Here is a 16114-nt window from a genome sequence, read left to right on the forward strand (position 1 = left end):
AGATACCTAGGAGTGGAATTGCTGGGTCATATGGTAGTTATGTTTAATTCATGGAGAAACCTTTAGAGTTTTTCAAAAGAAGCTCATTCATTTGATATTTCCACCAGCAATGTATAAGGGCTCCCATTATTCTACATCCTTGTCTACACTTGCTATGTTCCTTTTTCAATTATGGCCACTTTGGTGGGTGTAAAGTAGTATCTCGCTGTATTTTGATCTCCCTAGTAACTAAAGACATTATTCATTTTTTCATCCGTCTGTTGCCCATTGGTTGGTCTTAATGTTTACTCAAGTCTTTTGCCCACTGGATTAGTTTCCTAGAGCTGTTGTAATAAAGGACCACAAACTGGATAACATAGGACATCAGAAATTCATGAACATGATGTTCTGGAGATTAGATGTCCAAAATTAGAGTGTTGGGAGGGCCATGTTGCTTTTGAAATCTTCAGAGGAATCTTTGTATCTTCTGGTGATTTGCTAGCAATTTTCGGCATTCCTTACCTTGTAGATGTGTCGTGCCACTTATCTGTGCTCATATTGGGTTCACCCTGTGTCTGTCTTCACATGGCCATCTTTGCATAATGACACCACCCATTGGATTAGCGGCCCACTCTACCGCAGTATAACCTCATTTTAGCTAATTACACCTGTAATAACTATTTCCAAATAAGCCATTCTGAGGTACTGGTATTGACTGAACCATATCTTTTTTGGGGGATACACAATTATTTAAAAAAAAATTTTTTTGGGGGGGGGAATTTTGTCTTTTGTTGATTTGTAAAAGTTCTTAATATATTTTGGATACTAGATCTTTAACGAATTGGATTTGCAGATATTTTATTTCTGTGGATTGTCTTTGCACTCTTGATGCCTTTTGTACAAAAGTTAACTTTGGAGTTCAATTTCTTTTGTGTGTGTTTTTTGGTGTCATCTAAGAAACCATTGTTGAGACCGATTTTCTCTTTTCAAGGAGTTTGTGTTTCAGGATCACATTTAGGTCTTTAATCCATTTCAAGTTAATATTTGTAAGTGGTGTAAGGTAGGGGTACAATTTCACTCTCCTGATATGGCGTTATCACATTTTCCCAGCATCATTTATTCAAGAGACCATCATTTTCTCATTACGTGTTTTTGGTGCCCTTGTGAAATATTAGTTGACTATGTATACATGGGTTTATTTCTGGGCTTTCTACTCTCTTGTTTAGAATTTTTATCATGAAAAGGATGTTTATTTTGCCAAATGTTATTTTTGCATCTATGAGTATCTTTCATTTCTGAAGGGCAGTTTTACCAAGTTAAGTGTTCTTGGCTGGTGGTTTTCTCTTTTAGCACTTTGATTATATCATCCTGGCCTGCAAGTTTTCTGTTGAGAAATTCACTTATAACGTTACGTAGATTCCCTTGAATGAGATGTTTTTCTCTTGCTGCTTTCAAAATTCTCTATCTTGATTTTTGACATCATTGTAATAATATATCTTGATAAAGACCTATTTGGCTTGCATCTGGGGAATAAGGAGATTTATGAACCTGAATGATCCTTCTCTCTCCTGCATTTGGAGTTTTTAGTCATTATATCTTTGAGCTTTCTATCTTTTTTATCATTTCCACTTCCCGAACTCCCAAAATGCATACATTTTACTTGGTGGCATTCCATAATTCACATAGGCTTTCTTCACTCTTTACATTCCCTTTTCATTATTGTCCTATGCTTAGGAAACTAAAGATCTTTGAGCCCACAGGGTTTTCTGCTTGGTTTAGTCTGCTGTTGTTATTACATTGTTGATTTCATTTATTGTATTCTTCAGCTCCAAAAATTAGCCCTATTTTTTATTTCTGTTTAAACTTTTCCTTTTGTCTATATATTGTTTCCCTGATTCATTGAGTTGTATATTTGTGTTCTCTTAAAGTGAGCTTCCTTAAAAAAGAATTATTTGAACTCTTTGTCAGGCAGTTCACAGATCACTGGAGAATTGTGTTCCTGATACTTCATGTTCCTTGAAGTCAGTCATGTTGCTGGTTGGCATTTGGAGCTGTAGTCACATCATCTACTCCTTACTGACCGGCTTTGGGAAAGGAATACCTAATGCCTACACCCGTCAGCCCGCTAGGGATACTAAAGCATTCTCACACCTTTGCTGTGGATGTTCCTGTTTCAAACTTCTTGTTCCCTCTTTGGCAGATGGGAGGTGGGATTTTAAGATTTTATGCCTTCTCTGAGTCTCAAAGCTGGGCCATGTTCTAAGAGCCTCCCATTTACTTTCCCTTGGGCTGTGTGTTGAAATGCTGCTTGCTGGCTTTTTCCAAGTCCCCTAGAATCAGCATTCTGTATACGCTCACTGGCCCTCTAATAAAAAGGTTCATGCCCACCACCTACCAGGAGGCAGCCACCAGGTGTTGAGTAATGTGTGTGGGTGAGGTACATGGGGTGCTGGACTGTTGGAGCAAGTCTGCCAGTGAGGCATCCCCCAAAAGCATCCTCCGCTTCTGTTCATGGAGTCAGTGAAATGCTTAGTAAGCACTGACTGTAAGCATGGCCACTCCACTGTGTTCCCAGTCCCCCCTTGTCCCTCAGCCTTGCAGATCACTTCAGTGTTCTGGGTGGGGCAAGAAGTGGGCTCCTTATCAGTGTCGCATGCAGTGGGGAAACCTGGGCACTCATTCACTATATTCTCATCTTCTCCCATGGAAGAAATTGTAGGCTGAGGGTGTGTCTCTTTTGGCCATGAGCTATGCTAATGAGGTGACACAGGCGAAGGGAAACTGCTCCTCCTCAATCTCCAGTGCACCCAGTATTGGAGCTTTTGATCCAGGGGTGTGCTGGAGTCTCTCCCCTGGGCCCTGTCAAGGACAGTTTCTGTAATTTTTTTTTTTCCTGTGAATGACTATACCTTTTTCACTGTATGCTTTTTTTTCTTACTATTTTTTTTGTGAACTGGCCATTCTAAATATTATAGTGTGATGAACTCTGAAAACTGGATTCTTTTCTTTCTCCAGATTTGTTTGCTTGCTGTGGGTTGTAGTTTGTTTTGTGACATTTCAAAACTGTTTTTATAAAACCTACTTTGTCATGTGTGGTCTGTGAAGTTTCTGTACCATTAGTTTAGTGGTCAGCTAGTGGTTTAACAGAGCTTTTCTTAAATGCCTGGAGACAGAAAGGAAGAAAGAGAAACAAAAGAAAATAGTATCCTGGTCTTTGCAGATCGCCTCCCGCTCTTTGCGGCACCCCTCCCACACTTACCTGTGGGGCTCACACTGCCACTGTGTCGGCATTCACTTCCTCCTTGGGCTTGGAGCAAGAGGGAAAAGCTTCGGGGTCTCCTCAGGCATTTTCTGAGGACGCAACCTGGCCTGGGTCCTTTGATTCCTTAGAATATGTGGGAGCTTTTCAAAACTTCTTCTCCAAATACTTCACTCCCTAGCTTTTCCTCTCAGGTGTTCAGCTCGGTGTCTAGTATAGCATGTTCCACCTGTTATCTTTTGCCCCAGGCAGCAGCATGTTTATTTACCTTGTCATGTTTTAGAGAAACATTCTATACATCACCACTTTTCCACCTAATTTCTGAGTCAGGTGAAATAAAGGCAAGCCCCTTGCATCACTCCTCCCAGAAGCCTCAAGACTGGTCAAAACAAACACTACTTCTTGGGGAACAAAGTCCTTTCTGCTGCTTCTACAGCCAGACACCCACACCACTAACACAGGCTGCCATTTTCCAGACCACTGATGACTGGGAAGGAGGACTGGGGAAGGACAAGATAAAATGTCATGAAGCTGCCCTTCTACATTTCCATTACCATTTATTTAAGTATTCACTTGGTTGCTGTAAACTTTTGACTATTTTCCAAATGTTCAACAAAATTCATTCCGACAGTTTTTGCCATTTTGTCTAGTGTTTCTAGGGAGGGGGCAGTCTCATAGAATTCTACCATTTTTACTGCCAATTTTCAATGGAAGTCGACACACCAACATTTGAGTGAATGGGGCATGATTTCCCTATTATGCACCTCACCCTTGAACAACGTGGGAGTTAGGGGCACCAACTCCTCCACCACCCCATGCAGGTGAAAATCTACATGTAACACTGACTCCCCTAAAACTTCATTAGTAGTATCCTACTGTTGACCAGAAGCCTTAACCAATAACATAGTCAATTAACACTTATTTTGTATGTTATATGAATTATATACTGTATCTTTAAAATAGGCTAGAGAAAGAACATTTATTTTTCAAATTGTTGAAAATCTCCAAAAATTTTCCCTATATATATATATATATATATTTTTTTTTTTTTTTGCCTGTAAACAATAGACATTTATTTCTCATGGTTCTGGAGGTGAGGAAGTTCAAGAGCATCAGCAGATTCAGTGGTGGGTGAGGGCCCACGTCCTAGTTCAGAGACAGCCATCTCCTTGCTGGGTCCTCACAGACTGGAAGAAGCCCCAATATATTTATTGAAAAAAAAAAAATCTGTGAATAAGTGGACCTGCCCAGTTCAGACCTGTGTCGTTGAAGGGTCAACTATAGTTTGAATGTGTGATGTTATATTAAAACTTTGTGTAAAAACTTAAACTCTCCAGTTATATGACAAAAACATTCACATATATTTCAGATACAAAAGTAGATAAAGGAATAAGGAAAAATTCATAAATGACAGATGCTCATGAATTACATATGGGAATTTATGAGCTGACAGTACATGCTTGTACCTTTAGAGGGTGACTAGCAGCTATGCTTACCCTTTTCCCACTATTAGAAAAAATACTATTAGATATATTATTGATCTGACTCAGTATAGACTGTAGCTGGAGTAGGAAAAAATCTTGTTTTAATATTTTAAACTTAATGTTAGCTCTCTGGACTCTGTGGAACATTGTTTCCAGGAGTTTGGTCCCTCGATGCTCTAGCTAACGTGTCTGCCCCTGTTACCAGTCCTTTAAACAGTGTTTAATGCCTTGGACTTCAAAATGATGATCTGTCATGCCTTATTTAAATAACCCCTCCCTTCACATACTCTTTGGAAGGTTCTCATGATAGCAAGAAAGGGAAGATTTGTCAAGCTCTGTGGTGACCAGAGCTGATCTCCCAAATCACCATGCCTGCTGCACTGCAATGGACAGGGCATATGGCTTGATGTGTAAGAGGGCATTACAGTAAACACACAATGCTATTGGGCTAACTCATGTGAATATCTAACGTAAGGAGCAGTATATGCCGAGCAAAATGCAACACTTTATTATAATAAGTTAAACTCCTTTAGAGGGAATTTTATATTAGGATCTTTCTCCAACTGAGTAGGAAAGTAGTTCTTTTTATTCTAACTGGAGATTATTAAACAAATAATCAGTTTTTAAGGGAGTCTTCAATATAGTAATCTGGTTAAAAAGTGACACTGGTGGATGTAACATACTACATACAAATTTTACGATTTAAATTCTTTGGCAAAGGTAAAGATAACATATGTACATGATTTTCCATATGCTACATTCCGAAAGCAAACTACATTTGAGCTACTCTTTATAGTTTGCCTGCAATACTTGGATAACAATTTATCTTGAGGCAGTTTATCTCCCTCTAGAATCACCTCCATAATGTTACAATTGTCTGTAGAGAAAGAACAGCTTTTCAAACTGAAATCCAAAAAAAAGAAAAATGTTACCATGGTTGGCATATATTTGATGTTCAGAGCAAATTATATAACACAGGTAGAAAATGTGTACTAACGTGGAGTAAGGAAATTCTTGGCCGTCATATCTGAGAACTGACTTTGGTTATGATCAACAGTATTAAGCTTTATAGAGAGATTAAATGTATGTTGTTCATAAGAATTTTGAGCTTTAAGGGGACAGACAAAATTATAATTAATAAAGAAATGTTTACCTGCTAGAAAAGTGAGTCTATAAACTTCAGCCTCAAACTGTAATGTCTGTTATGAATGAAATTCAGAAAATGTGAAAATATTCAGTGGATTAAGATTTATAGGCCAGGATAGGCATTAAACACATGATTATGATCACTTACTGCTTTTCCATAAAAGCCGTTCCAATACTAAATTTATCAATCTTTTGAACAGGAACTGCAGGAATTAATGTGCTTTTTAATAGCAGATTTGGGAATATGTGATAAGGTTAATATAGTTCTGAATGATTATGCAGTTTTCACTGAATATTATGATTTGAAAAGATAGCTTTCTTCTTGGTAGAACACATGCTGCTCTGGGATTTAACTTCAGATGCCTCTGTAGGCTTTACTGCCCATTTTTTAAATGGAATTTCATAGGTACAAAATCAGTACATTCAGCAGAAGCACACTGGGTTCCTGTTTGAGACTGTGTACCTGGGACTCCCAGCTTAACGGAGATCCCCATGGTCTGATTCGATCTTACTGAAATCGAGATTTTTTTTAAAAGCCTGAAAAAGAAAAGCAAAATATTTACTTAACTGGCTAAATAACTGTTTCTAAATCCTTCTGTAGGTACCACCACAGAAAATAAAAAACCCATGTTCGAGAGTTTGAAAGCCCAGTTACAAGCTCTGTTTTAAAGTTTTTGGCTTTCAAACTTCTAATATTTATATGTCATACAATTTACATTTCCTTTCCAATTTAAAGGATTGTGGAAAATACCATAACATACGTGAAAAGGGCTTTATAAACTAAAACAGGACACACTAACGTAATAATGGTTAGACCCCCTACATGTGGTTTTTCAGAAAGCTTCACTGAGTCACCTGCTCATACTAAGATAACTGATCTTTGTCTGGATTCAAGGAGTGAGGTTCTGATGACAAGCTTCTTTCTATATAACACAAGGGGAAAACGGCCACAGTGGGGTAGTTTGGTGGGTGTGAGCCTGGATTCCTGGACGACACTTCTAAAATGGGAGAGAATTAATCCCGAGTTCCGTGTGTGCTCCCACTGCCCGATGCCTTTAAGGCACGTTGATTCAGTCATGTTTCCTGTACATTTACATCCTGAGGAGAACCTCCATTTCCCAGGTTAGGATCCAAGTTGTAGGTAATATTCACCCAGTTCCCTGTCTGGTTATGATTAATAAGAACAAAACGCTGTTTATAACCATACACATCCTTTATACTGAAAGAACAGTAAGTTTAATTTTTCAGTACGTGACATATTCTCATGCATATACTTATCTTGTAAAACCCTAAGAATTCTTTAACATACATTTCATAGTTTTCCCTTATTACATTGTGGTTTTTTTTTACTGATGAGTGGAAGTTCTAAACATGAATTCATTATTACATGGGCATTTATTCCATTCAATCCTATTGGAATGCACTGAATGTAATATGTTTGAAAACACCTCAATGTTTCCTTTGTTCTTTTCAGTGCTCATATGACATGTAATCATTTTCCACGTCTATAAATTAAATTCACTAGGAAAACTCACATTTAAAAAAAATTGTACAAGAATAAGCTAGAGTATCACAATCAACAAGGCAATGAGCTCAAGAAGTCAAACTAGTGTGTCAGGAACACTTTATCTTCATGGTAAACATTCACTTTATGCAAACTCCACTTGGCTTCATTTAATTAAAAAGCTGAAAAAGAAAGAAAATTATTATATACTGAAAACAAGGAAAACATAATATGCTTTTTATTCTATTCTAAATTAGTGCATGTACATATAATATAGAAATGTCACAATTATATTAATTCACCTCATTCCAATTTTTATATCTGGGCAATTTCTCAACAAGTTCTTGGAATGGGCTCAGGCTTATGCGGAGCACAAGTCAGCAGCGGAAGAAGACGCTGATAAGAACTTGAACTTAGGTTTAAGCTTGGGTAAAATATTCTACTTCTGTGAGTCACTCTCACTGTTGGATAGACAAGTAATTAAATCATTTCAACTGCTGGGAAAGCAGGGGAATGGATTGAAACAAAGTGGGTCATGTCAGTGTCCTAAAGAAAATATTTTTCCATATCATTCAATCCATAACTCATTCACTTCTATAAAATAACAATAATTGATCTTTTTAAATGAAACATATCATTATATTAAACAGTCAAAAAGAATATATAAATCATAATAAAGATGTCATCAGATTCTGATGAAACAACATAAATAGGTGCTTATACATATAGGAATAAAAGTAAAAGGTAACTATTAATTTTCTTACCTAACTTCCCTAAGCAAGGCATTAATCTATGAACAAAAATTTATTTAGGTTTGTAAAATGGTCAGTCAACTGAAATAACGTTTACTAGGCTTTTGTTTGATACTTGTACCTTTCTACTAACATATGGCAAGTTTTGTTTTTTTTTTGTAAGTCTTGACAACATAACTTTGTAGAACAACCAGAGACAAAACAAGTTTTAACTAAATATTGAAACCAAAATGAAATAAATGGTTGCTATAGTTGAAAAGCCATGTAATTGGAAAGCTGTTTGAACTAGTTAAGTTTAATGTTTGGATGTTTAAATTACAATATTCTAGGCATATACTGCTTTGTCTTTCTGAACCTCGGTTTACTTATTACTGAAAAGACCACTGGTTCTGGGAGATCTTCAAGGTTTTTTCCAGGGATAATATTTTATGATTCTAGTGATACTCTGTGCTAAAAGTAAATATATACTTAAAATATATTATAACATATTATATAACATATTCATGTATAATATTATATAACACATTTTACATACATCAATGAAAATGTAATTATTCAGTACCAGCTAAAATAGTTACTGTGTAATTTTTCTGAGGAATTATTAAGTGAAAAGATAGAAACCACATGCTGATATATAGACACAAAAAGACATGGCTTCTGTGTTTTACAATAACAAGTTGTGGCTTAAGTTCAGCACGGATAACAATCTTCATGAAGAAGAATGTCAACAGTAAACTTCCTCAGAGCTCTAAACTACAATTGCTGTTCAATCCACATAATCCTTAACAACACCAATGGCAGAACGCACAGAGGTGTCACTTGTAGATGAATTCTTGGGCATTCTTCAATTACACGCTTGCCCTGAAGATAAAGGCAATTGAAGAATATGAGGATTAATGAAAAAACAAAACTTTATCATAAAATATTTTAAACTGTAATAATAGTATGAAAAATTATTAAGCTTAAGATATTTAGTTTTTTCTTCATTTTTTAAAGGACAGGTCTAAACTCTTCAAGCCACGGGCACTATTATATTTCATCATTGCTAAAAATACCACCATAAAAGCAAAAATAGCAATATAACCCTTTATCATTGTTTTATATTTCCTAACTTTTTGGAGCTAGAAAGGTTAAGAAGGTTCTATGATTTCTACATATTGCTACATACACAGAAGAACAGGATCTTCATGTTTTCTTAATATTAAAATAGACTGAAGAATCCCCAGTTACCACGCTATTTATTGATGCTAGTTTTTCCAACTGGCATACTTATTTTTAAAAAGGCTGTTATCACAATCTTTTGTTTATCTTATTATGAAGTGACAAATATATACCGAGCCTTAAACTTATCCTTCTCTTAGTTGTCGTACAATAAAGGATAACTCTAACAGTACTTCCTGTCCTTTTATATTTAAAGTAATCTTTTTCATAAAAAGTGGTAAGAACTTTACAAGTGTTTGTTCAAGACATTGGAAAGACTTGAAGCAAAAAAATGTCAAAAATGTTTTCTTAGCTAAAACGTTTTTTAGAAAACTATGAATTATTATTCTCTAGGTTATTCAATAGTTGATTTTTACTTTCATTATATAAATATTAAATGTTCAGGGTCTGTTCCAGTGTGAACATTTTATATTGATTTCAGCACTCAAGAGAGTAATCTCTCATTCCTATCCATCAGGGTCTGAATATATTTTTTTCCTCTACCACATTTACCTGTCTAATAATTGTGATGTATAATATAACAGTTCTTATAGATTTATGCTTCTAACAGTGCTTGGATATAATCTTTCCTAATAATGCTTACCACCAGAATGTAAAAAATGCTTTGTATCATGCAAAACTGCTGAGAACACCAAAACCTGGATGTATTCCTCTTATTTGGAATGGACTTTCAGGGTTGTAGTCTGTTTCCTCAGTGAGTGAAGCAGCCTTGGGTGACCCCGTCAGCTTCTGTCTGGACTCCCCTCCACCCCATCATCAGTGAATCTCAGTACAGGTCATGGTGGTCTGCACATGCATAACACTGGCCATCATGACCTTCAGCTTATGCTGAAATAAGCTCAGGCATGGTCAGCTTTAAGTCAGGGAGCAACAGAAGATAGAGGCTCTTGGCAAGGGTGCTGAGCTGTGCACAGGAAGGTCACCTAGCAGGCCCGACATGCCCAAACACTCCCCCAGGATGCCCTCTCTAGCTGAGGGATGCCCTGTACCCTTCAGGTCGGTGTAACTCGACCGCTGCTCAAAGCCCATCAGGGATGCAGAAGGGCACTGTGTCTGCAGAAAAGGAATGGGGCGAAGATCTCAAACACTTCTTTTGGCTGGCACTCTCCTAGCTGCTCCCTCACACTAGCAAACACTCAGGGTCTGAATAGAAATGCGGTCCTTGGCTTGCTGAAAAGTGATCTTCCAAAAGGTCATCAGCCACTGCATTATTTGATATTCAAAATACATTTTTCTACAGAAAAGTGTCAGTTCTTTTCACAAATTCAGGACAAAAAGGTCAGTCTCATTCATGTCCAGCAAAGATTCATGGGTCACCTACTGTGTACATGAATATGGTGCATAGGTCATTGCAAGAAATGGAATGACTGGAAGTCACGGCCATCGTGTTTCTCTTTAGAGAGTACGATCTGGATACATTCAGATGTGACACAGTAGCACGCCTGACAGGATGGCGAGTGGGAATTAAAAAACAAAACCAACCAAAACTCTTGAGAACAAGTGAAATGAAGGGACAACGGCCTAGGCTACAGCTGCTGAATGAGGGCAGGTAACAAGTGCGAAAATACATTAGGCATTGTGTTCAATATGACTAAACCCAGAGTCAGCACATTTTCTGTAAAAATGCCAGAAAGCATTTTAAAAACTGTGGATCATACATCTTTGTGGAAGCTACTCAGCTGAGCTGTTGGAGTGAAAAAAAACAGCCACACATGATACATGAAGAAATGAATCTGGCTGAGCTCCAATCAATCTTTATTCACAGACAATGAAGTCTGGATTCTCCATAAATTTCACATGCCACAGAATATTCCATTTTTTCCCCCTGATGATTTAAAATTGTAAAAAACATTCTTAGTTTATATGGCACACAAACTGGGCGGTGGGTTGGACTCGGCCACAGAGAGCAGTTGCTGACCGTGGCACTGAAGCAGAGGGTATGTTGAATGGAACCAAATTTAAAAGAACTTTTAGAGTGATTTATACATTGGAGTTATTATATAGCTAGAAAAACCATACCACAGGAGACTATTTAATGGCACTGAAGTATACTCTGAAGTATAAAAGAAAAAAAATGCCGTGAAATATATATGGTATAATTCTTTCCTAGGTTCAGAATACATACCAGCCAAATTGTTGACATTCATAATCTGGGCAGAGGGGTTATGAAAAATCTTATTTTCTTCATTTTGCTTATCTGTATCTTGCAGAAGGAACATATTTTTTCCCTCTTTCTTGTTAGCTATTAGTGTGTTTTGACGAAGAAGTGACATAACCTGTGTGTACGCAGAAATAACGCTGCCTTACTCTAGGGTAAGGGGAGGCTTACTCTAGGGTAAGGAGGTTAGGAGGCTGGACGATAGTCTGAAGATACTGCCAACACCGATAAGACAGCCTAGGTGGTAATACAAAGTGATGGAGGCCAAGATAACTGCAAGGTTTCCACCTTGTATGACTGTGAGAACAATGTCTCGTGGGGAGGAAGGCAACAGGTTTGGAGAGAGGTGAGGGTGGGTTTGGACCTGGTGAAGGTGAGGGGCTAATGTGATATTCAGGTCTGCTTCTAGATCTCAGGAGGAAAGTCAGGATTTAACACATATATTGGGACTGAGAAGCAATCTAAAAGGAAAAAGGAAGGTGTAAGAGTGTCAAAATCCAGGGTATTGCGTTTCAAAGAGTAGCTGGTCATTTAAAATGCTGGAATGGTTACGTGGGTTGAGAATGAGGGGTCTGGATCTGGCTACTGGCTGATCACCAGGGATCCACACTGTATGTAAAGCTTATGTGCTCCTTTCTTTTTGTTTGAAGTATCTGAACAGGCACCAAATATTGGTTTGCGGTTTGTTTTTACTTATCTTGAATTAATTATTCTATTTGTTCTTGGTGTTCTTAAAAAAAGGAATGCACACAGTGTTCTTGAATGAATGAATTTGGTCCAACTGGGAGCTGGTTATTCTCTACTGAGATCGTTAGCTCATAGAATTTTCTTGTGCACTGTTTTTCTTGTTCTCAAACTGGGGCAGGGTCAGGGAGACCTGGTTACACAGCAGCATTCTGTGTCATAGAAGCCACGTCTGTGGTTAGGCAGCAGCTGCTGATTTCATTTTGGAATCCAGAAGAATGTAGAGGAAAGACCTTGCTTCTTTACTCAGCATGAATATAGGCCACTGGTTGAATCTTCACTCCTGTTTGTTTGTGGAACTCAGTCACTCATTGTCCTTAAGGAGTTTCTAACCTTTATATTGACAAGTGCTAAGGGAGCAGCACGTTATGGCTGCTAGCCGGACCTCTTACCCAAATGCCCTGGAGCGCTCTTCTTAGTCATAGAAGATTACTGAATCCAGGGAAGTCTGGAAATCTGAAGTAAATGATCTAAGAAAGGCCTAAAGAAATTCAGGACTTGATTAGGAGAAGGGAAGGACATCTTTGGGAATGGAAACCTCTCTGTATTCAGTCACACAGGGCCAGAGCTGTCAAGTATAGCCACTGTGGAGGCCACTTCTCTCCACAGAGGACTACACGGAGAAAGGGCACTTAGTCAGAGTTTTGATGACATGGTTATTATAATTTGGTGATGGTCGGGAACATGAATACTACATCTGGGGGAAAACTAACAAAGTTAGTATGGGGGGTAGGGCTGGGGCGTAGGTAGGTGAAGAACAAAAAGCCCCCTAGACCACAGGGGCTTCCTCCCTCCGGTCGGCAGTGCCTTGCTGAATGGTGAGGGGCTGCCCGGCAGGAAGCTGCATCTCCACCCAGGAAACAGCCCTCTAGGGCTGCCTTTTATGTGTATGTCAGCTCAGACCCTGCGTTCTGAGGTCGGGGGCATTGGGATGTGCTGTGCAAAATTTTAAAAAACTGGATTCTGAATTTCCTACAAAAATTACTTTGGATTTATGTAGAGGTTCCTAGTATCTATTTTTGAAATCATCAAATGCTGATTTAAAAAAAATACTTAATGCCTATATAGAAGACTTTTGTTTCATTGATTTGGATATTAAGGTTTATATTACTAGGGGGAAAAGAGATTTGATTACATTTTTTCTAGGCAGAATTAAATATATTCTGTCAACTATTCTGCTTTTCTCCCTAAAGTAACAAAAGAAAAGTAACCAAGTGGAATTATATTTTGTTTAGATTGGAAGGAATATGCATGTAAATGACTATTGTTGCCTAATAAAATATACTGTGCTTCCAAACAGTTGATTCCATAGGTCAGAGTATATACTGCTGGCAGTTTTTATCCGAGGACTTGTCCCTGTGGCCGCTGAGTGCAATAGCCTGACTGCAATATAAGATTTCACAGCGAAGTTGTCTTATGTTTGCAAAACAAGAGTTTGCTAGAACTTGTTTTACTTGAGATAAATACTATGGTCATTATTTGAAAAATGAGGAAAACGGAGGCTCTGAGAAGATGAAAAGACTTGCCTTGGGTTACAGTGTTAAAGTGCCATGCTCCCCATCACATCTGCTCACTCAGTGTCCAGATCACTTCCCAGGGCACCACAGTGAAATACAACAATACGGAAAAAATAGTCCTTCAGATTCAATTTCCATTTACACAGTATCGTTTCAAGACTTAGCAGCACATTCCTTATCTTGATAAACTAATAAGGGGCGAGACACCGGTGCCTTACCAGCACTCCAGCACCTCCGGCACCGCACCGTCTCCGACTCTTCGGCCCTTTGTCATTCTGAGCTGGGACTCCGCACGAGAAAGGCGGCCCCGGGGAAACTCCTCTCAGTGGTACGTTTGTGAGCTGATACCATTTCTGTATTAGTTTTTTGTACAACTCAAAATTTTGTATTCTATTCCTGCTACAGATGAGATCTACATCTAAGATGTAGAGATGAAGGTGGCTTGACCTTCTGTACATCCTGGGGATTTCTGCCTGGCTGTGCTTGTCTGCTGTCACACCTTCTCACCATTTGTAGGACTCTCATTCATTTCTAACTGTTACTCTGCACTTACTGAATGTCAATCCACTTTTTTCCTTATTCATCATTTCTCAGAATAACCAAGGGCATCATGAATTACAAGTACCTTTTAAGACAAGGGAAGATAGTTTCCATGTCCATTATAAGCTTAATACATATTTTTGTTCTGCTTTTTTTTTTGATGCCAGCCAGGTCAGAGTCAATGTGAGGTTGCAATAACTATCTCTAGAGCTCAGGTTTCTGGAATGATTATCTTCCCACACACCACAAACCCCTTTAGGTGTGGGGAGCGACCCGACAACTCCGTGGAGTGTCATCGGGTATGTCCGTGCCCCAGAGCTGTGCAGTGCGGCAAACGAGGGCTCTTTTCCTATGTTTCTACCCTAATGGTTCCTGTTGCATTTTGATAAGAAATGAATTTAAATAAATGTTTTAAATAAGCAAATTCAATTAACAAGTATGTGAAGAGCACCTACTAGATTTTCAAGGATCTTTCTATAAAATACCTTATAATATTCTAGAATGAAAAGGAATTCAATACTCAAAAAATAAGTTATATATGAACACTTAATGAAAAACGTAATGTCATGAAGTGCTACTCAGTTATCAAGTGCTAAATGGCTGCTACAGATAAGAGGTAGGTGGGACAACTCAGTTAGTGAGAGCAGGCTGTGTTTCAGACCCTACAAATTGATTATATAATTTACCCCCACAACCTTTGGAGGTGCCAAGTTTAGAAATGGGCTTAACAATGTTAAATATCTTGCAAAAGATAGAGACACGGTAAGAGACAAATTTAACAGTTAAGCATGTCTGCAACACCATAAAAACACTATTTTAGGTGTGAGGAAAAATGATACTCAGAGAACTTAAGTAACTAACTGCAAGTGTCCAAGTCAGTGAAGAGAACATCTAAGATTTAAACTCAGAATTGTGTGACCACAGAGACAGAGTTCCTAACTAATATACAAAATACATATTGAACTCAGGTCTTCTGATTCTATGTATTATTCTCCCATTATGCCACAGTACCTCTCACAACTAATAGATTTTAGAGTTTTGAAGCAAAGTGATAGAACTAATAGAGAATGTTCCTGTAATTTTCCTACTAAAGGAGAGACCTGTGTCATAAACATATTTTCGGAAAATTTTTGAAGAAAACTTTTATGGGTCAAAGTGTGTCAGTGGAAAATATTGGGAAAGTAATGACATAATTTAAGACTATCATATATTGCTACTAACATTTTGCTCTTCTTAAAAAAATGCGGTAAGTCCTAAAGTTAATCTTTATTTAACACATAAAATGAATTTAGTGCTACCATTGGAATATGATTTCTTCTTTTGAACTGTGGCTCAGATGGTAATTAGATCAAATTCTTAATAATCTTGATATTTCCCCGGTAGTTTCAAGGGACTCAGAAGCCCAATTAAGTTCATCAAAAGGTTCAGGGAAAATCTGCTCTTCACTCAACTGTATCATACAGATAGAAAACAACAGTTACTTAATACTCAGTGTGAGGAAAAATCCTGCTTAGGAGAAGTAGATTAAATATAAAAGAGTTTAAAATATTTATATCAGAATTAATGGTAATTAGCATCAAATATTTATTGAGTAATTAATGCTATGTGCCTTTGTGTACTAGGCAACATGCTGAGGGATTCACATGCATTCTCTCCTGTCATCAATATAATAGACAAGTGAAATAGATAAAATATTTTCCATTTACAAATGAAAAACCAAGGTTTAGAAAAGTTAAGTAACATGTCCAAGGTCACACAGATCTAAATTGGGGAAGTTTGCTTACTGAAACTTAAAAGACATTCTGGAAGA

General features: G+C 37.7%; 1 protein-coding gene across 6 annotated transcripts in view; it reads right to left on the reverse strand.

Moving 5' to 3' along the window:
• Positions 1 to 7062: 7062 nt before the first annotated feature.
• TUSC3 (tumor suppressor candidate 3) overlaps positions 7063 to 16114 on the reverse strand; it is a 193907-nt gene continuing 184855 nt past the window's right edge. For 4 of the 6 annotated variants that reach the window (XR_008998701.1, XM_057505148.1, XM_057505147.1 and 1 more), the window contains one exon: positions 7063 to 7554. Coding sequence is in view for 4 of the 6 variants with exons in the window: in XM_036894312.2 (XP_036750207.1) it covers positions 7539 to 7554 (16 nt within the window). In the remaining 2 variants the exon portion in view is untranslated. Of the gene's footprint in view, positions 7555 to 13773; positions 13837 to 16114 lie in introns of all 6 variants that reach the window. The other 2 variants (XM_036894311.2, XM_036894313.2) reach the window with 1 other exon arrangement.

Source organism: Manis pentadactyla, chromosome 7 (genome assembly GCF_030020395.1).
Source record: "Manis pentadactyla isolate mManPen7 chromosome 7, mManPen7.hap1, whole genome shotgun sequence".
Lineage (NCBI taxonomy): Eukaryota > Metazoa > Chordata > Mammalia > Pholidota > Manidae > Manis > Manis pentadactyla.